We start from the raw sequence: 27,970 nt of genomic DNA, 5'->3' as shown, positions 1-27,970 counted from the left end.
CTATCCTACTTACATTCACAGATACACGTATCCGTTCACCGCAGAATAACCATTTTCATACAATTTCATATTTGGATTTTGTCCTATCAGAATCCAACAAGTGGCATAATGAAGAAAACATTAGACAAAATAAAATTTGTTAGAAACAAACAAATTAACTATGAGAAATTTTGTTAAGAATCCACGCTAACTGTTCCTAGCTAATTGTTCCTAGCTAACTGATTATATTTTATTTATCGCAATTTAATTATCGCAATTTACATTATCGCAATTTACATTCTCGCAATTTACATTCTCGCAATTTTATTTATCGTCATTTAATTTCTGTTATTTACTTTACGCACTTTATTTATCGTCATTTAATTTCTGTTATCTATTTTACCCACTTTAAATATCGAGACACGTATACAAGGTTTTGACATATCATATCGACGCATCTATATATATTATTTGGAATCACCATAGACACTATATATGCAGTAATGATCGAGTTCTCTATACAGGGTTGAGGTTGATTCTCAAATAATATATATACTTTGAGTTGTGATCGAGTCTGAGACATGTACACGGGTCACGATATTTATTAATTAATTCGAATATTATATATTAAACTATATATAAATTATTAGACTGTTAACTGTGGACTATCGACTGTGGACTAATAACATTGGACAATTAAAATGAATTAAAATATTGATTATAATATATGAAACTAAGCAATTCTTCAAGTTTGCCACTTGATTTCATCTTAAACCTCATTTGTATCTTGACGATTGCAATCCGCGTTCAAACCTTTCATGATTCTTGAAAACACCGCAATCGAGAGAATGAACCAACCGCACTTCATCTACGAAAGGAAAGATTTATGCATATAGTCATGCACCTGAAAACACTCGGAACCTGAGTAAACGTTTAACACGTATCTGTGCTAACTCCTTTGGCGTTGTTATTACCAAAAATAACTTTGTAATCCTTTTCCAAAGTAGCCAATTTTATCACAGCTTCAGCAAATCAATTTCGACTTTTCATTCGAATAAACTCTATTACAACTTCGATAAATAAGTTTGCCTATCGTCATCGTTACCGGGGAACCATCTATGTCCCACCACATTGGCAGTAAACCTACCAGTAATTTCATCTATATTTGATTTTTCGAAAAATCATTATAGTCATTGAAACCCTATCATATACGCATCCGCGTCTTGAAACGAGAAGGTGCCATACCAATTACCGAGAATCAGCAATCAGTATTTTGAATCTTGCAGCGTTTCTACATCAACAATTATATTATACATATAACCTTTATCTCTTAGAAGTATGATCTTCCATTCTGAAAATTCTGAAAAGCACTCAGTCTACGAATCAACACTTCAAAGTTTGAAAAAGCTGAATGAAGCAGCAGAAACTATAGACAACTATAAACGACCTTAATCGTAGGAAGTTAGATGATAAAGAATAGAATGTTGGCAAAGCTCAGAAAAGTTGGAACTGGGAAACGGATTGAGCAAACCATGAAGGAAGCTGTGAACAAATCACAAGGACTAAACTTGTACATCAAGAATCCTGATGATTTTGTTTATGATAAAATCTTTAGCGAATACCTTGCTTCTGACTTCAAACTCTTGCAGACAAATTTTCTTCACCATCCTTCGATATTAGAAATTCCAAGATATCATCGTATCTTTCATTATAAATATCCTCCTTATTTCTGAAGATATTTTCATAACTATTCTTATCTGAAATCATTAATCTCTTCGTGCTATCAGTGTTACATCATATAGAAACTGTTAGTTTCTATATTCTGTAAACTTACAAGCTTAAAATATGAATGTTATTGAAGTAATGTTGGGAACTGATGCATGAATTAGTATAATATAATGACACTTGATCAACGTGATTATATTACAGTAAGTCATGCTGAATTACTAATGGAACATGATTATTCACAGACCCTACCGTCATCATGTGCCATATTACATAACTCTTTCATTCTGTTTAACTTCTGAACATATCAAGAAAGTATATTCTTGATAGTTCTGTTCTCAGTGATTCTGGTAATTTGACAAATCAAATCATGCAATTACGTTCTTTCTTGTTTAGAACATTAAGTTCATTCGAAACTCCATACTTACAAATTCTGGACCGTTTCTCGCTTTACTAGATGTCAAGAAGATAATAAAAAAAAAAAGCAAAGAGCTCTAAAATATAAGAGAAAATATAAAGCCCAATAACAACACGGAAGTTACAAACTGTGGATATTAATAGGATTAGCAATTTAAAGACATGGCATAATTAAGAATAGTATCACCCCATGGTTATATTAAAAGTAAGCAAAATTTCTCTGGTGGAAGATTGAAAGGAAGAATGATAGAAATAATAATTAGGAAAATATCAAGGATTGGAACTGGATTAAGCATTTCACAATCTTTTGGATGTATGGACTAAGAAAGAAAGTATAGGAATGGTGAGAATAATGGAACGGAAGAGTTTGATTTATAATGGAAATATCAGTCAGAGTAATCGAGACAGATCACCGAATTTAATTATAGAGATCTTAATTTCCTTATTCGCCGAAGAATCAAATCTTATAGAATTTGAAGATTTTATGTAATCCCTTGAATTCCGGAATTCAACCAAGGCAACGTTAAAAGCCAAGGCGTACCTTATTTTCTAAATTCAACCATTACTATGTCAAAAGTAAAGACGAATATCTAATGTCTTATATCAATCTTTTGTGATAGCTTTACTTGTACGCTTCGAGTAATCGAATCGTTTTATCCAAATTATTCAATGATGATAAAACTCTATTTATCAACTAATATTCGTCATGAAAACATTTTTATTATTAGCCATGACCACCTCACTCAAATTTCGGGACGAAATTTCTTTAACGGGTAGGTACTGTGATGACCCGGGAATTTCCGACCAAATTTAAACTTAATCTTTATATATTTCCGACACGATAAGCAAAGTCTGTTAGACCGAGTCCCAAAATGTTTGAACTATTTTTCATGAATGCTTTTGACCTTTGACCATTTCTGACGATTCACGAACAATTAGTTACAAATAAATACATAGAGATACATAAATAAATATGTATATATATAAGTATATATATATATATATATATATATATATATATATATATATATATATATATATAAACAAAGGTATATATATAACAATTGGAAATAATAAGATACAATTTAATCAATTGAGTATTTATCTAAATTATTACACAAGATAAATTTTTGTCATTAGTAAAAACTGTATATATATATATATATATATATATATATATATATATATATATATATATATATATATATATATATATATATATTCTATGTATAATTATTATTAATTGTAACATATATATAATGCATAAATAATAAATATTTAATGAAAGTTAATATATAATATATTATATAAGTAATGATTCAGATATATAATACAAATATAAATATAGTTTATATAATAATATTGTTACTACTTCCAATATTAATATCAATATGAGTGTTATTAATAATTTATAGATTTGAACTTAATATATATATATATATATATAGATTGATAATGTATTACTATTATTATTAATATATTTGTTATTATTAATATTATTGTTATTAACAATATCATTGTTATACGTTCTATGATAATTAATATCATTATCATTAGTAATATTATTATTATAAATTTTCTTATTTTAATATTAAGTGTATTATTATTAAAGTTATATTTAATATTAAGATTAATTATAATCTATAAAAAATATATATATATATATATATATATATATATAATAGATATACAAATACAGAGGTATATAAAAACAAATAGATAAATACAGATATATATATATATATATATATATATATATATATATATATATATATATATATATATATATATATATATATATATATATATATATATATATATATATATATATATATAAACATATGTGATATGTATAGATAAATACATTAGGAAATCAGTATCTTATTTACTATTATTATTATTAATAATATTAGTAATAGGATTATTATTAATATAATTAAAATTATTAGTTATTAATATATATAAGATAATATGTACGAATATAATTAAAAAAATTTCATCCTAATCCAACAGTGTTTGATTTGTTTGTTATCTCCAATTTGTTAGCTATCATTTTCAGATCGTACAAGAGTAGATGAACGTCCCTGTCTATATTTTTTTTTTTTTCGTTCCTGCTTAAATTGAATCTGTCGCCTAAAATTTTTCTATAACATCAAACGAATTGCGGTATTATTGATACAAGCATTTTATTATTCACTAATACTATCAAATACAATCATTATCAATTATCATAACCTGGAAAATAAGCAAAAATTCAAGAAAAAGTCTTGGTACCTCTGTTTTCAATTATTTTTGCCAAACATCGAATTCAAAAGTTATTTTAAAATCTATTAATGCAGTTTTGTTAAGAATATATTAAGTGATCTTTCTGCAAAAATTCGTTTAACAATTCGTTGATTTGAGTTTCAATTTTGAAGTCAAAGGTTTGGTTTTCAAAAGTCAAACAATTTTTCTTGATCAAATTCGAGTAATCTGTTGCAATTGAAGTTAAATTGATGAATTCTAAAGTTTCTATAGATCATTTAAAACATACTTCATGTTGAAACCTTTATCTATAACGTGGTAAATCGCAAGATCAATTTTTTTTTTTACTTTTGTAACTGCGACGAACAGAATAGTAATGGATTCTGTTTTAATTTTTTTTTTAAATTCTGTTAATCACAACTATGTTATTTTGAGTCAGATACTAAAACCTAAAATATGTTTTCATAAGTGTTATTAAGATTAAAACTGGTTTTGGGTCGATTTTGGTGTTACGTAGAAGATGAAGATCACAGAAAATAAATTCGAGTTAAATATAAACGAGTATTAATTTAAAACAGAAATGTAAGTATAGACGAATGGTTAAGGGAGAGATGGATGAGCAAAAGGTCTCGGGTTCGAGCCCGGTTCGTGGCATTCTTTTTAGAACAATCTTTGGAGGTAGTTTTTATATATTTTTTTATATTATTACTATTATTATTATTATTATTGCCATTATTTTGATTATTATTGTTAATGTTTGTATTATTAATGTTATAAGTAATTGAATTATAAGTATTATTATTGTTATTATTATTAGTGTAAGAACCATTTATCAATTGTTATTATTATTGATAATACAAATATTATTATCATTTTTTTAAAAAATAAAATGTTATCATTTTATTACTAAGTATAAATATTATTATCGCTATTATGACTATGATTATTATTATCATTATTATGAAGATAGTTCGAATATTAATATAATGATCATAGAAGTTAAAAGTATTAAACTAGATATTAATAAAATTATGATTAGATTTTGAGAATAATATAAACTATGATATTAAAACAAATATGATGTAAGATTTTAACTACTTTTACAAAGTTATAAGATATAAAGATAAGAATAAATATATAGAACGCTTTTATTATTATTATTATTATTATTGTTATTATTATTATTATTATCATTGCTACTAAACAAATATTAAGTTAAATGTACTATATTTATCATACATATCAATTATCAATAAATTAGTTAATTAAAATGGTTTAATAATTATAAGATATATTAATATTAAAAACTTACTTAAGTTAAAAATAGATATTAATTATTTATTAACAAGTTCGAAAATGAAAATATAAATAAATTACTAATATTAATATATGAACTTATTCGATCACGATAATATGTGTTTTAATAAATATACATATGATATAGGTTCGTGAATCCAAGGTCAACCCTGCATTGTTCAATGTCGTCATATGTATTTTTACTACAAAATACAGTATTGTGAGTTTCATTTGATCCCTTTTACTCTTTACGTTTTTGGGCTGAGAATACATGCAAATGCTTTATTAACTGTTTTACAATATTTACATGCGCGAGTTTCATTTGCTCCCTTTTACTCTTTATATTTTTGGGCTGAGAATACATGCGCAACTTTTATAACTGTTTTACGAAATAGACACAAGTAATTGAAACTACATTATATGGTTGAATGATCGAAATCGAATATGCCCCTTTTTATTAAGTCTGGTAATCTAAGAATTAGGGAACAGACACCCTAATTGACGCGAACTCTAAAGATAGATCTATTGGGCCCAACAAGCCCCATCCAAAGTACCGGATGCTTTAGTACTTCGAAATTTATATCATGTCCGAAGGAGGATCCCGGAATGATGGGGATATTCTTATATGCATATTATTAATGTCGGTTACCAGGTGTTCAATCCATATGAATGATATTTTTGTCTCTATGCATGGGACGTATGTTTATGAGAAATGGAAATATGAAATCTTGTGGTCTATTAAAATTATGAAATGATTATTTATGTTAAACTAATGAACTCATCAACCTTTTGGTTGACACTTTAAAGCATATTTATTCTCAGGTATGAAAGAAATCTTCCACTGTGCATTTGCTCATCTTAGAGATATTACTTGGAGTCATTCATGACATATTTCAAAAAACGTTGCATTCGAGTCGTTGAGTTCATCAAGATTATTATTAAGTCAATTATAGAAAGATATATTATGAAATGGTATGCATGTTGTCAACTTTAGATGTAATGAAAGATCGTCTTTTCAAAAACGAATGCAATGTTTGTAAAATGTATCATATATAGAGGTCAAGTACCTCGCGATGTAATCAACTGTTGTGAATCGTTTATAATCGATATGGACTTCGTCCGGATGGATTAGGACGGGTCTTCACACTATGAATCCAAATTCCGATCGGATTTGCACGATTGTCGGAGTTTAAACAATTTATCAACCACTTTTTCTCAAATTAAGCATTCAAACTAAATCCATAAGTATTACTTTTGATCAATTATCAATTTCGATTATTTTGTAGAGATTAGAATAAAGATCGATTATGGAAAATCTTCATTGCATCAATTTGTATTATTTTCGATTTAAAAATAGTATTAAAATGTGTAGTATTAGTTATATATAATTGGATTTTATTTTTTTTTTTTCATTGTAGTAGCTAAAGTCTAAAAGGTGTTATTTATCTAGTTGGAACTCTTGGCATTGTGTAATTTTCTGTTTTATCTCCTTTGTAGTAAATTTATTTACAAATTTACTACCGATAAAGTCGCACACGAATACATAGTTATATGCGAATGTACTTAAAATTCTAGAACTACAAAATGCCTAATCAATTTACCAAATAATAAACTAAATTAGCCGTGCTTAATACAGTATCTTCCCTCCGAATTTTCTCTATCTACTAGACATATCTATAAAATATTTACAGTACTCCGTTTAAACCATTTTGTACGTGACATAATTTGAAAAGTAGTTGCATAACTTTTATTTGCCCCAAGAACAAAACAATGAATACAATAAGTGACACCTATGATGCTAACATTTACGAGCAATGCTGAAAGTTAGTATGTTTGACAAAAATATGTTAAATGAGTGGTACCCACTGAAATTAAAATGAAAATTAAAGTCGCATAAACAGCGTGAAGTTAATTTTTGTAGTTGTCAGATACAGAAGAGATCTATGTGTCATTTACATAAGGTACTGTAACACCTTCAACGTATCTCACTATAAAACATGGTATCAACACCAGAATTTTCTTTTATTTTTTATATTTATTCATCCCCAAATTCAAGAAAATACTGCAAATTCATTAACTGTATTACCTGACCAAATGCATTCATGAGATCAGCTTCACCTGGGCAAGCTTTTAGCTATTTATGTTACGGATCATATCTCATTAACTATTCATGTTCAAGAATAAGGATTTAGCCTATTTTCTATAAAAAGATGTTCACTTTTAATCATAGATAAATAATAATTGTAATTCTTATCCTTACATTTGTTCAGAAAATAGTATAACTAAAACTTTATATTTAAAGTAAATGGTAAAAGTGATAAAAATGAAGGGACTCGGTATGTGACTAGGCATTCAGCCAAAATGAAATTAGTGACGTGGCCAATAAGTGTTGGTGAATTCGTAGATGTATTGATGATGTTATAATCCCGCATCGATCATGTAAGAGACTAGTTAATGGCTTCTAAGTTTTAGTGTCTCTTATTCCTTCATACTAATTTTTGAGAGTGCGTTACTCACTTGACGTTTTACGTTTTATATTTTAGGTATTACGTTTACAATTTAGATTTACGTTACCTTTTAGGTTAGGGTTACGTTTTATATTTGTGTTCCATTTTATGTTGACGTTTACGTTACATTTGACGTTTTACAGTTTACTTTTTATGTTATGTTCTACGTTTACGGTTTATGTTTTATTTTACGTTTGACATTTATGTTTTATAACATATATTTTACAGTTTACGTTTTAAATTTTACATTTACGTTTTACGAATCATGGGATTTCAAATCCCCAAACCAAACGCATGATAAGATTTCAAATCCTGAGATTTCAAATCCCTAGACTTCAAATCTTCTAATCAAACGCCACCTTAGATGGCATCCACTTATTTACATTGTGTGCACTGCATCGACATAACCAATTTCGATTAGCAGATATCTGTCTGATTAAGACAGTAACCGAAGAACTGTGTCTCTACAACAAAATTCTGTATTGAGAATCAACTAAAAAAGAAGATATCTAGTTATATGCATTTAATTCTAAAATAAGTTTTAACAGGAGCATTATCCATGTAAAATTAACTAGCAATCAATCCAACAGAAACTGACCGAAATCAGTCGTAAACTTCAAAATTTGGAAAAACAACATAAGGTAAGGAAAGGTTGTAACGCGATATTCAAAGGTGAATACCATGACACCTGTGCTTACAAAGAGCAAACGCAATATTAACATTAAACTTCATGTAGAAGACACGAATTTGTTACTAAAACCAGTGACCCGAACAATACAAGTTAAAAAGAAGCTGCAGCGTATTATCTATCTGGCTTTATTCTGTAGATACTGTAACATCGGAAGTCAGTCAATGAGCATTACAATATTATCGATGCATGAAGGCAAAATGTACTGTGTATTCCCTGCATATGAAGCAAAAGAAACACACTTTCCTCTAAAATACAGCAACTCCTCTCACAGTAATAATTATAAGAAAACACAAACAGGTGGAATCTTAATAAAACACAGCTTCATAACAATAATAACATGCAAATTTATAAATGGAGATACCAGCTCTGCTGCAGTGCTAGACAACGTGAAACCGTACGGAACCCCTTCAACATGAACAGCCAAAATACATGCTTCCTTTGTACATTCTTTTATCTTCCAGAAACTAACTTCTTAGAGGCATGCAAGGTAATATATGAAGTTTACCTTGTCAAGAAAAGTTAACCAAACAAATCACTAAATAGATTGGGATTCTGACTTGTCGGGTTCACGCCCATTTGTCTCACTAGTGCGTCTTTATCCAAAGCATCTTTCCGACTTGGACCCTTGGTCAGTGACGCTGTTTTGTTGGGGTTCATGGGATCAACATTATCCTTGTCATTTAATAACTGGTTCAGATTCTGATTCTGGTTCTGACCGTTTGTAGATGCGTCTGAATAGAGAGACATAAGATCAGAACCATTAGAACTGGTAGCACCAGCATTACCATCTTGGCTCACATCAAGAAGACCTTCCAGTTGCTTAAAAGGATCCACGACGGTTGAATAGCTACTCACAGCACCAGTAGGTACACCCAAATCAAGCAAGTCGGGTGGAGGTGGCTGCGCCACTGTGGTTACGACTGCAGGCACAGGGCGAACTTTATCTTCTACGTGATTGGTTGTTCTTGAAGCCTTACTGTGAGTCGCAGCACCACCAGATTGCTTCCTTTCAGACCTTGAAGTTGTTCCCCCAAAAAGTGAAGCAGCAAGTTTTTGCTTTTCTTCCGAGACCTCAACATGTGGCTGCCTTGGTTCACGTGATTTAGATATCACAGTATCTTGTGTTGCACCATTAGTCGTGCTCCTGTGGGACTCAAAGTTTGAGGTGGATGAAGATGCACCAGATGAGTAAGACGGTTTACCCCACTTCTTTTGTACCCCGTCTAGACGTAATCTGAGTTCATTCGAGCCAGCATCAGATATGGGGCCCGAAGACAAGGTGGGTTGAACAGATGGTTGATAAGTAGGCTCTGGCACGTGTACAGGTACTAGCTCAGTTGGGTAAGAAATTGTTGAGGGTATCGTTGTTGGAACCACTGGTTTTGGAACCTCGTAAGCCTCGAACCTAAGGGAATGAGCTGGTGACTCGTATGGGTTTCGATGCCCAATGTTACTGATATTAAGAGTACCAGAGCGCTCACTCTCAGAGATATACGGTTCAGCACCTTCCTCTAACGACTTTTGGACATAACTGTTGAGAAACGAAAGGCTCTTATCGATCTACACAGAGACAAATATTTGTTAATCGAATTATTATAATCAATGAAACAAACAAACAACTTGGAAATAACGGGTGATATGCACAAATGATTACCTCAATGTCTTCACAGCTTGCATCTAATGGCATTATGTTATCCAAGGCATTAGCATCAAGATCAAGAATTGCTTGAAATTCATATGCGCGTTGCTGAAGATCAGATGAGTGAGATGCAAATAATTCCTCAAGCAACGAGTGGCACTGCAATGATAATCATAAAATTGTATCTTGAAGATTAAAAGTTGAAGTCTTAAAGCTTAACTTAATACTACTAGTGGCAAAAAACATGATAGACGGGTAGTTATTAACAGACCTCTGGTAGCAAACTAAATTTCCTTCCAGCTGCTATTTCAAAAGAATATACTTTCATGAGCGCTGTTACAGCATATGCCTTCAAGATAAAAACAGAAGGAACTCGTTATTACTCAAAAACTACAATAACATCACAGGTACATGGTCTCATTATTGAACCCATATGACAACAACATTTCATTCAAATTATGCAACTTACAGATGTATTTAATATAGTAAATCAAATAATATTTACACAACAGTTTTAATCTACAAATGAATTAAGTAGATTGATAGATTTGGTATAAAATAAAGTACCAACTATGTTAAAAACTACTATGATTATTCTATTGTAAATAATAACCAGTTGCTACAGAAATAAAGTAATATTATAATGATATTTATATATAATATGGTTAGTATACTATGAATATCATGTTGTGTTACGTTAATTAATCAATATTGGAGTTACTTACAAACAATTATACTACATACATTCTCAAAGTGTAGTATGTAGATTTAAGATACTAACTGCGAACTCAACTAGTAGTATAATCAAACTTATGAGACTACATGTAACACACATTTCATCTAGTAGACGTTCAAAGAAAACAAAGATCTTATAGATCTCACCGAGCAGATACAAAGGATGCAGTTTCTTAGAAAAACAACCCTACTAACCTAGTATAATGTAAATGACATTTGGATGATCATCGATACAGATGACAAAGTTGCTGATGTTAACAAAAGGTTACAAAACTAGCTAGTAGTTATTGTTAAAAACAAATATCAAATATGCATTGTCAATATATATAATTTTTAGAAGAAGATGTCAATACACCATTTAGTGTTCATGGAAGCTTGTATACATACCTTTACTATATCATCACTTGAATGTGCTTCTGCCACGTCACATAGCTTGCCACTAATATAAGAAGCAGAATACTTGCCATCGGCAGTTCCATATTCACCCAGCACCCAACATATCACCTGTTGCCAACCAAAACTGAACCATAAGATGAAAAACAAATTATGGAGTAGTTATAGAACCTACAAACGCCGCAACTAACCTGGAGAAATGCAGACGGAAGCTTTGGCTCGTCAACTATTTTCAGGTAAGACTCCACCTGCACCCAAAAATTTAGTTGCCCACAGATCCAATTATATAACCAAAAAGGCAACAAAACACAACCCTAAAATATTGCATCTCTGATATCGATCAACTGTAAATAAGACAAGTAATTGTCACATTATTCAGATATTACATACAGCGGATGATCTCAACTGACTATCTGCTGTATCATCATCCTCTCCAAATCCCTCGGCAATCAACCGCATCAAGTTATGTGCCACTTTAGGGTTCACTAGATCACCAGCATACTGGAAGACTTTGTTCATCGTCTGTAAAGTCAAGACACTAGGTATACATTCAAACAATTATAAGAAAATTGGCCATTCAAATAAAGAGAGTGTATGCGTGTATAAACCTGGATAAACCAATGGTTGCTGGGAGCAAATTGCTCTGCAAGCTCCACACATCTGGATGCTGTTTCGGTTTTGTAATGGCTATCATTTATGCTAATCATGTAATCGATCATACGGTCTACTATCACTTCGACATTGGAGGATTTTGTCATTTTATAAAGCAGCTCGAATGTCTTCCTCTTTAAAGTATCATCAGGGTCCTGTATCAACAAGTCAACAAAAACTCGATATGTAAACATAAACGTAAGTGTGTCCGTGAAGAAACAGGACTTTAACGGATGGAAAAGTGGGAAGCATGGGTTAACTTTAGAACGTGCAGGGTGGGTCTGCTCAAACAAGTCAATGAAAAGTCAATACGTGAACATATATGCTAGTGTGTTCATGGGAGAAACAGGATTTCTATACTCTGATGGAATCATAGGAAGCTCAAATCGAAATGAATCATTTATAGGACGGACAGGGATGGGTTGAGCCACCAACCTTTTTTTCATAGATAGTATCACACTGTTGGATGTGATTAAAGTGTAATAAAATTATCATCCTACCATTTCTTCCTACCAATTCATCCTACTTCCTACTCAGTTGTAAAATGACACATGGAAGAATCGATAATTATGGTTTGGAGAGAGTATTTGTGGATGACACATCACAAATAATCCTAGGATATTAGGAGGATTATTAAGATGAAATGGTAGAAAAATTATCATTTTCAGTGATTAAAGATTACTCCGCATGTTTTTATAATAAAAAACTAAAAAAAAGTCTTTTTTACAGTGAGACGAGTTATAAGGCCGTGAGCATGAACACACACCAGGCGTCTTTTAATCTGTTTGACCCATTTGACCTGTTTATTTTATGGTAGAAAAAATATCATTTTCAGTGATTAAAGATTACTCCGCATGTTTTTATAATAAACAACTAAATAAAAGTCTTTTTTACAGTGAGACGAGTTATAAGGCCGTGAGCATGAACACACACCAGGCGTCTTTTAATCTGTTTGACCCATTTGACCTGTTTATTTTAACCTATAATTGTTCTTTTTAGCCACCTAGACCCATTTATTTATAAGATAATGGAAACACCCACCTGGCCCAGCTGTACTTTGAGCAAACTAAATCTTGCACTAAGTTGCTCAAAATGTAGATAATTTAGACAGACCCATCTACCCAACAAAAAATCTAGAAATAGATAACAGAAAAGGAAAAGAATAATGTACTCACCTCCAAGCAATCGATTACAGCGAGTTGGTGTTGTTCAGCAATATCTGGACTAATGCGTATCAATCGACCAAGAGCATCAATACCCATATACTTCAAATTATGACTATCACTCTACAATGAAGAGAAATTAGCAAATAAGACTTGGGAGTATATAAAGAAAACAAAAAATTTACCCTTCAAATGCCGAAAAATATATGATTATAAACAAGAGTAAGGGATAACCTTGAGAAATTTAGCAATTGCACCAGCAGCTGCTTCCAATAATTTAGGACTCGCCTGTATAGATGAGATGCAACATATGCATTCATAAAGAATGGCATTTCCAATGTTACTGGATGTATCACTCTTTCTCATTATGTCGCCGATGACGGTATACATCTGCTCACTTGACTTCTTGTCTCCACTACCAAGTAATGCAAGGATTTTTAGCAGCTTAATCTGCATATTGAAAACTACCAGTTATGATAGCAAAACTAAGAGATGGTTCATTATTTTGAACTGGAGTTAAAGATATAAATAATCCAGATCATAAATAATTTATATCATATTATTGATTACTGACTAGTAAGCATGTTGGTTTTCTCAGAATCCCCAAATAACACCAATATTTAAAGTTCTGCAAATATGTATCAAGCATCATATCTGGTACATTTTCCTGGACTTGCTTTGTGTAAGACTCAAAGTATATTCACTTTATAGTAGTTTAATTATCCATCCAAATATCTTAAAATCACATACACCGTAAGTGAGTTTCATATGTATATCCTAAGAGCTGAATGCATGAAGATATGAATGTTCTCGCTAGGTCCATATCTATTTTACAAGTGGTTAAGCAAAGAAACAAAATTTCTTGAAATGTTATTTTAAAAATTGCATTCTTCAGACAGAACACTTTCAGTAAGCAAGATAAAGTGAAAAGAATACTATGACTAACGGTAACTAGAAGTGGTTAATCCACATGAATAGAGTGTCCTCAATTGCATGTAAGCCAGTTACCCAGTTTAACAAGATAAAAGGCACAGATTGCACAGAAGAGTCACTTTCTGATTGGATGTGAGCCAGTAAAGAACCAAGTCAAGTTCATCAAAACGAGTATACAGAGACAACAGTGTAAATATACATATACATACATATAAATGTGGGTGTGTGACATAAAGACATGTGTGCATTCAAAATTAGGAACTAGAAGATGCCACAACTGTGTTGAATGTGCATTCGACACTTCTTTACTTCTATATTACTAACTAAATTAGAGTAGAAACTTCCTCCATTTGGTCTTCGTACCTTTACATTTGCATACATGTGATTTGTCCACTTTTAGTTATGCCAAATACCAAACACAAAAATGACTGAGATGTTTAATCAGTATATGTAAGCACAAGACGAAGGAGAATAATAAATTCCTTTGAACGATCGAAAATTTGAGTTTATGGTGGTGCATTCATATATTATATGTGTATATGTATACAAGTACACAACCCAACCCATACAAGATGAATATTTGATCGTTGATACATAGAGTTTTCAAATATATCACCCTTTATTCAAATTTCTAGTGATGTTTGTACTGTTACTTAATGTGTCCACAACTCCACGTTAGTCAAAACTATTGAGAAACTAAATTAATGTTTTACTGCTTTATTTTTCTTTAAGAAATTAATAAACTTGAGCTTAACTTCTACATTAGCCTTTGCTTCTGATTTTGCAAGTAATCGACTTACCTCAATTCTATTTGAGGAACCATCTTTATCCTAATATGCATGCACATTTTTGTATCCTAGTGAGTGACATATACTATTTATACTAAAATAAATTAATGATACAGGCTATATAAACAATAATAAAAGCACTTTAACTCAAACAGACTAACAATGATGAGAAGTTAAGAACAACGGTAACGATCATGACAATAGATAAATTACTTCCAGTTTTTTATAGGAATTTAGTCATGTACAACATAGACCATAACATGCACCAGCTAGAAGTGGTTAACACATGATATTGTTCAACTATGTATCAGATGTCCAAGACAACAGATAAAAAGTACAGAATTTTTCCAAAAACAAATGTAGACTGAAATCAGTATTACTGGTTTCAACTTTCAAGTAATCATTACGAACACACGAAAACACAGAGTTAAATAGTAAAATTACAAAAATAAATGTAACACTCTGTATGAAAAGCACATATACTAAAGTGTTGCATTTCTTTAAGATGAGTAAAAAAATAGTATTTTTTTAAGAGAGATTTATAGTGTCTAAACAGTATAAGAAGTGGATACCTGTATGAAAGGAGCAGGTGTCTGATGATAGTCATAACTTTTGGGCAATCTGCGCTCAGCTACTTGTTTCAGAATGTTCACGAAGCTCACAACTAAATCCTTGTAAGGATTTACATCAATTATGATAAGATCGTGTAGAGGGCAAAGTGTAGCACCCATTACACCAGGGTCATTATCACAAAGTTTCTGCAAAATAGAGCATGTACAAGTCAAGGATAATAAATCTTAAATGTTGTCACCAGATTAATTTTAATTTTATCAAGAGGATGATTCAAATCTTTATATTGATGAAAGAAAACTTTTCCTGCTATCAACTGAAGTCTTAATTAACCAATCTGAAGTCTTATAGTTATAATCAACCAAGAAAAATTAATATATATTGATTAACCAATGAAAAGCTTTTGCCTCCCTACAATTTGGTTATACATATACATATCTAATTTAATATCCATCATCATATATCCATAGGTTTTCCTACTCGTAACCTACTAATACATCATATATTCAGACGATTTCCTTTATCTATTCTTAAAACTTTAAGATGATCAATTACCAACCCTTCTGGCCTTCTATATATGGTTATATTTGCCCATCTTTTACCAACTTAAATTCAATTCAATATATTCTATATTCTAACCCATTATATAACACATCTCACATAAGGCATAAATTTATGACATATTGGCGAAACAAAAACATTAATCTCCAACAAAGACAAAACTTAGTTATACTTAAATAACAATTTTACATTGCATGACCCATGTGTATGCACAAGTTTACAAAATAGTAAACAACTACAACAGAATAGATAAATTCTTGAAAAGATTCAGTTAATCGCATGAAGAAGACATACGCTCCAACTCGTTTTAGTGTGTAAAAATTGTTAATCAATCATCAGCAAAAAGGAACGTATCTGATAAAATAGAAGGCAAATATGATCCTTGTGCTCCCTAAAATACTCACTTATATGTTTGACAATGTGACCACCTGTGTAGTTAGTCAGATGCTTCCCATGACTCACAATTCCAACTCCTATGTATTAAATGATCCGGGATTGAGAGAGATGATATAGTTTGAGCAAAAAGGGCATAGTTTATTAAAAGTTAAGTTGTTTTAGCCTCTCTGTTAACCATTAGATTTAATAAATACTAGTTTCGTATTCACAGTGTAAACTCAGTTCAAATGTCACTTGATCTTTAGCGTGTCGGATGAATTAAACTGCACATCTCAAGACTTATAACTTAAAATTCAGTTTGAGGTGAATTAACCATAAAAAGCAAGCTAGCTAATTATTGTAGGAGATGTGCAATACATAATTACAAACACCAGATTCCACCCCAATTCAATAACAAAAAGGTCTAACTAAACTGAACTTGTAACAGACGATACCGTATTTATCATACTTCTAGTAACAATGCACGTATAACTACATGAATACATACAAGTAAAAATGTATATAAACCAGTCTTAAAGCACCAACCTTCCGAAAGTTCGCCAAAAGATGATTAACAGAAGACGGAGATCTCTGATAAAAGCTATGCAAAGCCATGACAGCTTTCTTTCTAACAGCTTCCTTTTGATGACCTAACAACTCAACAACTAGCTGAATCACAGCAGGTATAGTTTCCTCATTAATCAGCTTACAACAGGCATTCAACGCAGCAGAAACAACTAAATAATTATCAGATTTCAAATCCTTCTGAATCGTATTCACAATCAATATAATCAAATCATGATCTTCATTCAAAAACAAAGTAACAGCTAAATAACCAGTACGTTTAAGTAATAACGAATCATCATGAGTCATTTTAACAGCATGAATGTAACCAAACGACGCATCATGACCTAACATCTCGATATATACAAGACGGATGATATACTCTTTCATTTTTCGTTTAGGTATGTCTGGTTCGTTGATTCGACGTTTTAGGGTTTCGATCTCGTGGATAACGATACGGTCTTCTTCGGATTTGGATCGAGCTTCACCGATTGATTTGACGAGATCGAGGAATTCTTTAGATTGACCGAATCCGCCTTGGGAGCTCATTGCGAGCTCCCGTCCGATTGTTTTTAATTGCTCCAGATTTGCAGTGAATTGTGTAAATTAGGGTTTTGAGATTGTTGGTGAAGTGAAAGAAGGTAGATCAGGGAATTGTGAGTGAGGGTGAAATTTGGGGGAAGGTTTTGTGGGAAAGAGATGAAGATGTTGAACTTGGAGAGACGCGTGTAGGGCACGTGGCCTTTGGGTTTGTAGTTGGGTTTTACATTCGGTGTGCAACCGTGAATTGCACTCTGAAGCATGTAGGGTGCGTTTGATAAAACTGGATGATTTAGCGCTGAATGGTTCAGAATCTGAATGATTTAAAGTCTCTGAATAAAGTTTGTTCTGAATGAAAATAAGCTGTTTGATAATCATTTAGAATGAACGATATAAACCGAGTAAAATTATCTTATGAAAGTGTAACATGAATAAAATATTCAATATACTTGTTAGTTAAGTGTTCATGATATGATTTGAGAAGAAAATTACAAAAAATGTAGGCTCTTAATGGTTAAGAGAGTGTTTCATCTCTGAATAGTTCAGCACTGAATTCTGAACCATTCAGCACCATATGTCATTCAGAAGTCAGAAACAAACGCACTGAATGCTGAATGGTTCAGCATTCAGCACTGAACCATTCCATTAAGAGGCAAACAAACTCACCCTTAGCCATGGTTTTTAATATTTTGTAAGTTTAGTCACTAAGATTTATAAAAATAGTCATTGTGATTTCAAAATATTACATGTTTAATCCTTCACGCTCACAAATGTTAGTTTAGTCATGTTAAGTTTCATTCACGTGTAGGACATGTGAGGGTATTTTGGTGTTTAAGTTTCTCTTTTTTATTTTATCATTTCTTATACCGACTTAACTACATTCGCGATCATATGTCAGATACACACACGTTAGAAGAAAAACCCAATCCGTGACGATATTGGCAGTACCATCGAAGGTTGGAAAAACCCCCTGAGACCTTTCCAAATCGAATTGATGTTGACAGTACCATCAAAAGTTAAAAACTCCCACTTATAGTGAGAATCAAACATGGGTTGGCGGTACCTCAAATTGTATCTCATCTCATACCACTCAAACCAATACTATTAAATTATTAATAATAATAATGATAATGATGATAATAATAATAATAATAATAATAATAATAATAATAATAATAATAATAATAATAATAAAGTAAAAAGACATAACTTTTTTAACTTGGCGGGTCTTTTAACCATCGAAGTTTGGCTTGAGTGGTATGGAGGTGAGATTCAACTTGAGGTACTGCCAACTCATGTTCGATTCTCACTTCAAGCAGAGAGTTTTCAACCTTTAATGATACTGTCAACATCAATGAAATTTGGGAAGGTCTCTAGTGGGTTTTCCCAATCTTCGATGGTACTGTCAACATCATCGCGAATTGGGTTTCCTCATAACACGTGTGTGGGTGACAAATGAGAGCATTCGATGTCGATATCGTCGTTTAAAAAAATAGGTGGGTCTTTTAATCATAGATGTAAGTTCATTTAACTAACTTCAAATTATAATATAATCAATTCCTAAATTCTTACTATATTTCGGAGTTTTATTCTGAATAGAATAGGAATAAAATAGAAAGAAATTAATTTTTTTAGTGTTCTCAATTTCTAAAAATGAAGAAAGGATATGAAAGGAAGAGAATTGTTAAATTTAGTCTAAATATTTCTTCCAATCTTTTATAGAATAGATAGAACTAGTTGGGTGACCTGGCTTTGCGCCGGTTCTTCACCCTTGGGTAACATTAATTACATAGCTAATTATTGAAAAGGAACTATTTATTATTATTTTTGTTTTATTTTTCGTTTTTTCGAGGAAGGATCCAAAATAATTATGTGATTGATTTGTAATAAGCGTTAGTTGTTCCAAGTATTCATTAGTGTTGCTCTCTTTGCAACATGTTTTCGAGTTTTCCATAGTGCCCAATCAATTGTAATGGGTGCTATTTCGTGTTGTACCTCTTTCTCGTGTTAATAATATGTTGCCTTTAGAAAAAAAATAAACGTGAAAATAATTATTCATCATTTTTTGCTTTAGTTTTCGTCTTGTCGAGAGAAAAGACCCAAATGCTCAATCAATAAAGTAAAACGTACATCAACGATTGATACAAAGTTTTTAATAAAGTAGGAAAAACTATTTATATAATATGTGTGTGTGTGTGTGTGTGTAATAACAATTAAGCGGTTATTAAAAAATGAGTTACGTGGTTAATTTGTAATAAAAAAATAGTTAAACAATAATAAATTAAAAAATTATGTGATTGATTTAATAATAATAATAATAATAATAATAATAATAATAATAATAATAATAATAATAATAATAATAATAATAATATTAGTAATAATAAGAATAATAAAAATAATGATGATGATGATGAATAGTTATTAGAGAGTAAAAATTATGTGGTCGATTTATAAAGAGTGAGAAGTTTTATGGTTAAATTATTAAACGTGAAAAGTTTGTGGTAAGTTTATAAAAGTTATAGAGTTAACTATTATATAGGGTGTGGTTGAATTATATAAAACAAAAAGTTGGTTGTAAGTTTGTGAAGCTAATAATAATAATAATAATAATAATAATAATAATAATAATAATAATAATAATAATAATAATAATAATAATAATAATAATAATAATAATAATAATGATGATGATGATGATGAATAGTTATTAGAGAGTAAAAATTATGTGGTCGATTTATAAGGAGTGAGAAGTTTTATGGTTAAATTATTAAACGTGAAAAGTTTATGGTAAGTTTATAAAAGTTACAAAGTTAACTATTATATAGGGTGTGGTTGAATTGTTAAAAATAAAAAGTTTGGTGTAAGTTTGTGAAGCTAATGAACCTCACTATTCATTTGGCATTTATCTTTTAGATAATAATAAAATAATAATAATAATAATAATAATAATAATAATGATGATGATGATGATGATGATGATGATGATGAATAGTTATTAGAGAGTAAAAATTATGTGGTCGGTTTATAAGGAGTGAGAAGTTTTATGGTTAAATTATTAAACGTGAAAAGTTTATGGTAAGTTTATAAAAGTTACAAAGTTAACTATTGTATAGGGTGTGGTTGAATTGTTAAAAATAAAAAGTTTGGTATAAGTTTGTGAAGCTAATGAACCTCACTATTCATTTGGCATTTATCTTTTAGATATATAGATAAATCTATCAACTATATTTCATTGCTTTTCATTTCTTTCCTTTTTCCCCTAATAAAACTAGGATTTTGCCGATGACATCTCTTATATCTTATGACTGTTATTAACGTGCATTCAATAATTGTGCATTACGATTATCTATTACATTTAATTTGCGGTCATCAAATTTTTACAATATTTTAATTTAAAGCTTGTTAATATCAACCGAGCAATAAAACTAAGGAAAAGGGCCTTAATATAATAATGTTATCCAAATTACTACAGGATAACTATTTATACCCCATCTTCAGCGGATTTAGATTCGGATATTCTGCTTTCATCTCATTCGAGTATTTAACACCCCGTCAAAATTCATTAGCGGTGATGTTAACTCTGGTCTCAGTGCATGGCTTGACTTCTACGTAACAGCAAAGTTCTACAGCGGAAGAAATTAATACCTGAGATAAAATATGCAAAACGGGTCAACATAAAGCTGAGTGAATCAACAGGTTTAAGTAAATAGGTTATCGTATGTTTCAGAAAATGGTTTCCAGAAATCGTTTATCGAAAGTCAGTTATCAGAATCGTTTATAAGGAATCGGTATCTGAAATGAGTATTCAAAAATTAGTAAACATTTATCAGTATTAGACCACAAATGTTTCGTATCAAAAGTTTGTAGACAACATCGTGTCCTATTTCAAATGTTTGTAGACAATACCATATCTAGTTTCAAATGTTTTTTAGACCACGAGATTTCGTACAAAACATTGCAAAAGTGTATGCATCTGTTATGAGCACTTGAATATAAAGCTTTAACCCGCGGATAGTTAAATGCTACACGAATTCCTTTACCCTATAAGTATACATTGATCAAGCGTATATGTAACGAAGTAAATAGCACTCGTTCGTTGAGTGAGGTTTGTCAGACCTAACGGATCCGTCCCGATGATTCGAGCTTACAAATGTAATTAAGATATTCAAGCTAAGGGCTTTTTGATCGAACTCATATGTATATTCAGTTTAGTACTCGTGTCTAATTTGTAAAGCAGTTTAAAAACAACATGTTATCTCATCCTAAAAAGTAAAAGTGTATGAGACTGTAGACTCACCTTGAGTGCACTTGAAGTTCGCACAAGTAACGACTTGTCGGTTAATTAAGTTCGAGTAATGCAACCTAGATATATCAATATGTAGTTACATAAGTCTATTTCAAAATAGAAGTTGATCACAAATACAATTGTCCTAATTGCTCAGACCGATGCCCTTGTAAAGTAAAAGTCAACAAAAGTCAACTAGTTCATGCAAGTCAAACAAAAGTCAACTAACTTGGTCAAGTTGGTCAACCTAAGTCAACTAATTCAGTAGGTCATGTCAAAGATGTCACAAATTCAAACCAAGGTCAACTCATAAGTTTCAAACATTCGTTCGTCAATTTAACGTTTACTAGTTTGGTTACGGTAAGTGTTCACAAAAGTCATGCAAACGATCAAGATTTATTCATAAATGACACATCAAGAAATTATGATAAACTCCAGATCACAAGTACATGTCATAAGCTTTCTAAAAAGACCAATCACGCTATCATACGATTCCTAGAACTTACGTAGCATGCAAATCTTCCAAGTTCAGGATCTGTTCGCGCATCAAATTTATAAAAATTCTCATTTAATCTAGAAAAATGTAGATCATACTAGACCAGTGGGAGAATTTCAAAAACATCTCAAAGTTTAATCTAACAAAAGATCTAAGAAATTCATGTAACCAATTTGTACATTTTTGCCAATCAAGTCGGACTTTCTGATTAGACAGAATCCAGACCTATAGTTTTGGCACGCATAAAGCACATAGAAAATAGAGTTTTCAGAAGCTCAAGTTCCAAAAACAATTTCTACTTCATGTTAGGCCATTATATGTACAAACGAGACAGATTCGACTCCATTTAAGTAATCATTTTCGGGTGCGATTATCCGGACATCTAGAGACAATTAGCACACAAAGTCTACATGAAAGATTAAGTAATCATCATGAATTTTTCAAAATACAAAGGCTTATTTTCCATAAATCATGTTAAGTGGTTGTTTATCTTAATCCAAAAACGTTGATTAGCAAATTTATCGTAAACGGTTAAGTAAGCATAAAACGAGTTTTACAAATCCAAACGACATGATATCCTAGTCCAAATTGAGTGTTTTTCAATTATATATCCAATGTTAATCAGTTCATGCTTCAATTCGTAACACACAAATCGCAGTTTTCTGATTTAAGCACAATAACATGTCGAAAATTCAAACAAGCATATCTAGAGCATAACATAACAAAATCAAGCGATTCTTGCGAGCAGAGTTATTAATTTTTCGATAGATTTTCATCTAGATACATATTATTTATAAAAAATATGTCTAAAATATCAGTAGCACACATTTAACCCTAACACAATAAACCGGGCAATTTATCGACTAATATCATACATATAATCATGGACTGAGCACTAGACCAACATACACCATCTAATTTAACAAAAATCAGAGAATTAAAATTAGGGTTCGTAGGATTTTTACCTAAATAGAGAAATTGAATGGATAGATGTGTAGAGTTCGTCGCGAGGAACAAGAATATGTGATCGGGCAAGCAAGCAAGCAACTAATTGAAGGTGATCTTGTTCTTGAAGGTGACTAGATGATGGTGTTTAGGAGCTGTTGCTGGTCGTTCGTGAAAGATGAGGGAGGATGCACGCTTTTGTTTTTGTGAAAAGTGGGGCTAGGTTTACTCTTTTATTAGGGTTATAAGAACAAGTAGGCCAAACTTATTCAAGGGATGCCCATGGATGGTGATTTCGGCCAAGAGGCCCGCAAGGGAGTCCATGGACTTTATTTTGACTAGTTAGTACCTTTATTGTGTAGGCCGATAGGTTTCGTTAACCGAAAACGCGAACCGAATCGCTAAACGTTAATTTTTCGCGTTTTAATCTATAAAAATTCTAATAAATTAAAAGTATTCTTCAAACATAATAATTATATAAGATAACTATTAAAAGTGAATTATATTATGTTTTGGCTTGTTTGTTTACTAAGTGTGGTTCGTTTCTAATTGCCGTTAACCGTACCGAGTTCCCGTAACGTTAACCGGTCGTTAAAAAGCAATCCATCAAGTTTAATTTATTAAATAAATAATAAATTAAATAAGTTTTTCTCAAAGTTAATAATTATTAAAAATAATTATTTAATTGAAAACCCGAGTGTTTAGTCCCGAAAGACATCCTTTGCAGTTCTTAAAACCTTATCGTTTTCTTCGTATTTCAAAATCCGAAATAAGTTTTATGATTAATATATCCTCATATTAATTATTGTAGCCTTCAAAGAATCAAGTATGCATTTAAGTAAATTAAATGCACAAAACTTAAGTAAGTACCGTTAAATAACTTAACGGATAGTTAACGAAGCTTAACGAAAATAGCAGGGTTGTTACAGAGTATAACCGTTCGGTTTTCCATAGTTAATGGAAAGCTTCTAAAACTGATCCTCAAAGATAGGGTTGTTAGTGCGGAAGTGGAGAAGTTTCAGAAGAGTATGTATCTTATGTTTTGTGGGGTGTCTTCGTCGGATCCTTAGACGTTTGCTTTTCGTTTTTGTTTTTTATGTTTTCATTTGGGAGTCTTTTTTAGTTTGTTTTCTTGTTGCGTTTGTTGCTTGGTAGTCTTGTGTGTAGTTTGTTTGTCTCTCGAGGCTTGTTGTCGTAGTTCCTCTTATTTTGTTTTGTTTAGGATTGTGTTTGTGCGGTTTTTTTGTGCTCTTTGCTCGTTGTGTATGTGCTTATTTAACTTTTTTTTTTTTCATTTTCATTTTGTTATAACATTTGTTTCTTTTTATTTTTTTAGAAAAAAAGTAATCATATTTCAATTTTTTTTTTTGGAGTTTTCTACTGATAGCCCGCTATTTTTAAGAAAAAAAATTGTGCAAAAAATCTTGTACAAAATAATTAGAGGGTATGTTTGATTGCAGCTGAATGATGCAGTTCAGAGGATATGTTCGGATTCGGTAAGAGCCTTATGTGTTTGATTATGTATTTTGTGTTCTCTAAACTGAATTAAATGCTAGAAATCTTTCAGAGTTAAAGATAACTCTTAACTATTCAGAGTGTTCATAATTACAAAGCTACCCTCATGACTTACCTCACCTCCACTAATGTTTCTTTCACCTTATATATTTTACGAATATTGATACATTTCCACTTTCACACAATAATTAAAATATTACAGTGGATAAAATATTGTTTGGTTCTATATGGAACATGTCTAGATAATTTTTTGATAAATTCATTTACTATATAGTTTTGTGTATCTTAACATACTATATATTTTTATTAAACTTATATACTATCAATACAAATTGGCTAAACTCTTTTATTTAAAGATTAAAATAATTTCGTTTATAATTTAAAATTTATTATTATTATTACTATCCATTTATGATACTTACGAATGAAGTATCATTAAGTATTCATTTTCTGAATTTTCTAAAATTTATTATTTATTTCTTGATATTATTACATTATAATTTATCTAAATTTTTTATTAATAAATCATGTGTAGATAATTCAGTTTTAATCCTATTATATAAAGCTATTTTAATTTAAATTAATTATACATAAGGTTATAATGGTAATTTTATGTCATTCAGAGTGTTATTCAGAATAATTAACAAACAGTGAGTTATCATTCAGAATTATAATCATTCAGAGCCCTGAAATCATTCAGATGTTTGAATCATTCAACACTTAATCATTCTGTTTTATTAAACGCACCTAAGTTAATTATTTGCATGTTAGTGATTATTAATATAAATTGTACAATTTTTTTATTTTTTTATTTATTTTTATTTTTTTACAAATAATCAAAGCATGTCTTAAAATTTAAGAATAACCTTAGGGTTATGTTTATTTTTAAAAACGCTGAATTCATTTTGAAGGTTGGGGTATTAATTTTCATACTTCCGACAATCGGATTACTTTTTCCGGCGGGCGGTTAATCTCCGAGTGTACCACATCAATAAAGCAAGTTCCGCGCACAATCTAACATTCAATCCTTCCACCTGTAAGTTTTCGCATCTTCATACGAACAACCAAACCCTAACTTGTATACAGTTAGGGCTTTATTTATCACTCAATTAACAACTTCCAAAATTGTATCGATTTTAGTATATCTTACATCTCACCAGTTCAATTACATATAATCTGAAATTGCTATGTGTTTCTCTGTATGTATACATTGTGTATAATATTATTATGATCGATACGTATAGGTTACCCTAGGGTTTAAAAGTGATGGAAACTGCACTATTCAGTCAACCTTTAGAACTGCACAATGATAAACCGCCAAAAACGTTTCCATCGTATCTCGATACCTTCGATATATCGCCGAAAGCAAGAAGCGTATGTGAGATGCTAGCTAGGGTTTATCCCGGTGAAGTTGAAACTGCATTATCGACAATGGCAATACATTTTGATCCTGAGCTTGTCGAACAGGTGCTTAAGTTTTCTTACGGATGTCCTGCTTCCGCTGTTGTTTTTTTCAAGTGGATTGGTTCGAAGCAAAGGCATTCGCCTTTTGTGTGGAATATAATGGTGGATTTGCTTGGTAAGAATCAGATGTTTGACGCGATGTGGGATGTTATCAGGACGATGAAGGAAGAGGGGGTGATATCGTTGGCAACGTTTGTTTCGGTTTTCGGGAGTTATTGTGAGGCCGGGAAGTTTTATGAAGTTACGATGACGTTTGATGTGATGGAAAGTTACGGTGTTGTGCCCGATGTTGCGACTGTTAATTCTCTTTTGAGTGCTATGTGTAAAGAGAATAATGAGACTGCAAATGCAAAAGCATTAGAGTTTTTTGAAAAAGTTAAGACTAGAATACAACTAGATGGAGACTCGTATGCTATTTTACTGTTAGCGTGTGAGAAAGAAAGGAATTTGGTTAAGGCGAAATCGATATTTGGGGAGATGGTCATTCGTGTTGGATGGGGTCCACAAAATCTGGCGGCTTATGAGGCATTTTTGAATACTTTAGTTCACGGGTCACAAGTTGATGAAGCTCTCAAGTTTCTTCAAGTCATGAAGGGGAAAAATTGCTTACCCGATTTGAAGTTTTTCTCAAACGCTCTTAATGTTCTCGTTACACAGAATGATTCTGCGAACGCTATAACACTATGGGATATGATGGTGACAAGTGGATTAACCCCAAATTTGGTCATGTATAACGCAATGATTGCTTTGCATTGCAATAACAATGAAATAGATAGTGCTTTTCAAATGCTTGATTCAATGCCTTTTTTTGGAGTTTTCGCTGACTCATTAAGCTACAATTTAATCTTTCAATGTTTGATAAAGAACAAGAAGGTGAAAGAAGCAGGTAAGTTTTTTTCTGAGATGATCAAAAACGAACAGGCGCCAACTCCTGCAAATTGTGCTGATGCAATTTTAATGTTCTTTGACGGTTATGATCCTGAGATGGCTTTTGAGATTTGGTATTATGTGAAGAAGGAAAGTGTGACTCCAAATGATGATAGTGCAAATGCTTTATTGAATGGGCTTGCGAGTATGGGTAGGATAACAGAGATGAGGAGAAACGCTGATAAAATGTTGAAAGGTCGGATTAAGATTTATCCGTCTACGATGGAGAATTTGAAGATCGCTTGCTTCAAGGAGGGTAGAAAAGGTCGTGAAATATATGAGGATATTGATAAGAAATGGAGATCTTGATAGAGGTATTTTTTTTGTTATTGCTGGTGCTTTTAGTGATTTTTGTACATGGATGGAAGAACTTTAATTACAGTGCAGGAACGTTTTTCATGGTTAGCTGCTAATTTGTTAAATTTGTGCTCGAAGACATTAATAGATGTGAACTATTTGTTTTCAAATTTCAACCAGTGGTTAACGTTATACTTACCAAGATGAACATGCCTGTGACGTATGGTAAATGGTAGCTAGGTTAACGTACACGACTTTAGTATGATT

General features: G+C 31.2%; 2 protein-coding genes across 2 annotated transcripts; one reads left to right on the top strand and one right to left on the bottom strand.

The window, feature by feature from the left end:
• Positions 1–8,872: 8,872 nt before the first annotated feature.
• On the bottom strand, positions 8,873–17,936 carry LOC139891486 (AP-4 complex subunit epsilon-like). Its single transcript, XM_071874457.1, has 11 exons — positions 17,214–17,936; positions 15,734–15,919; positions 13,675–13,890; positions 13,453–13,563; positions 12,235–12,432; positions 12,017–12,148; positions 11,818–11,874; positions 11,621–11,737; positions 10,770–10,847; positions 10,514–10,657; positions 8,873–10,419 (listed from the first exon to the last, which is right to left on the bottom strand). Exons 1-11 carry the CDS (start codon positions 17,778–17,780, stop codon positions 9,379–9,381), a joined length of 2,847 nt encoding a protein of 948 aa, XP_071730558.1. The 5' UTR covers positions 17,781–17,936; the 3' UTR covers positions 8,873–9,378.
• A 7,977-nt stretch (positions 17,937–25,913) lies between these two features.
• On the top strand, positions 25,914–27,970 carry LOC139891485 (putative pentatricopeptide repeat-containing protein At5g06400, mitochondrial). Its single transcript, XM_071874456.1, has 2 exons — positions 25,914–26,051; positions 26,260–27,970. The coding sequence occupies exon 2, from the start codon at positions 26,282–26,284 to the stop codon at positions 27,713–27,715; it is 1,434 nt and encodes a 477-aa protein (XP_071730557.1). The 5' UTR covers positions 25,914–26,051; positions 26,260–26,281; the 3' UTR covers positions 27,716–27,970.

The sequence above is a fragment of the Rutidosis leptorrhynchoides genome, chromosome 2, assembly GCF_046630445.1.
Source record: "Rutidosis leptorrhynchoides isolate AG116_Rl617_1_P2 chromosome 2, CSIRO_AGI_Rlap_v1, whole genome shotgun sequence".
NCBI lineage: Eukaryota > Viridiplantae > Streptophyta > Magnoliopsida > Asterales > Asteraceae > Rutidosis > Rutidosis leptorrhynchoides.
Note: the sequence above shows the minus strand (reverse complement) of the source record. Positions and strands in the feature narration are given on the sequence as shown.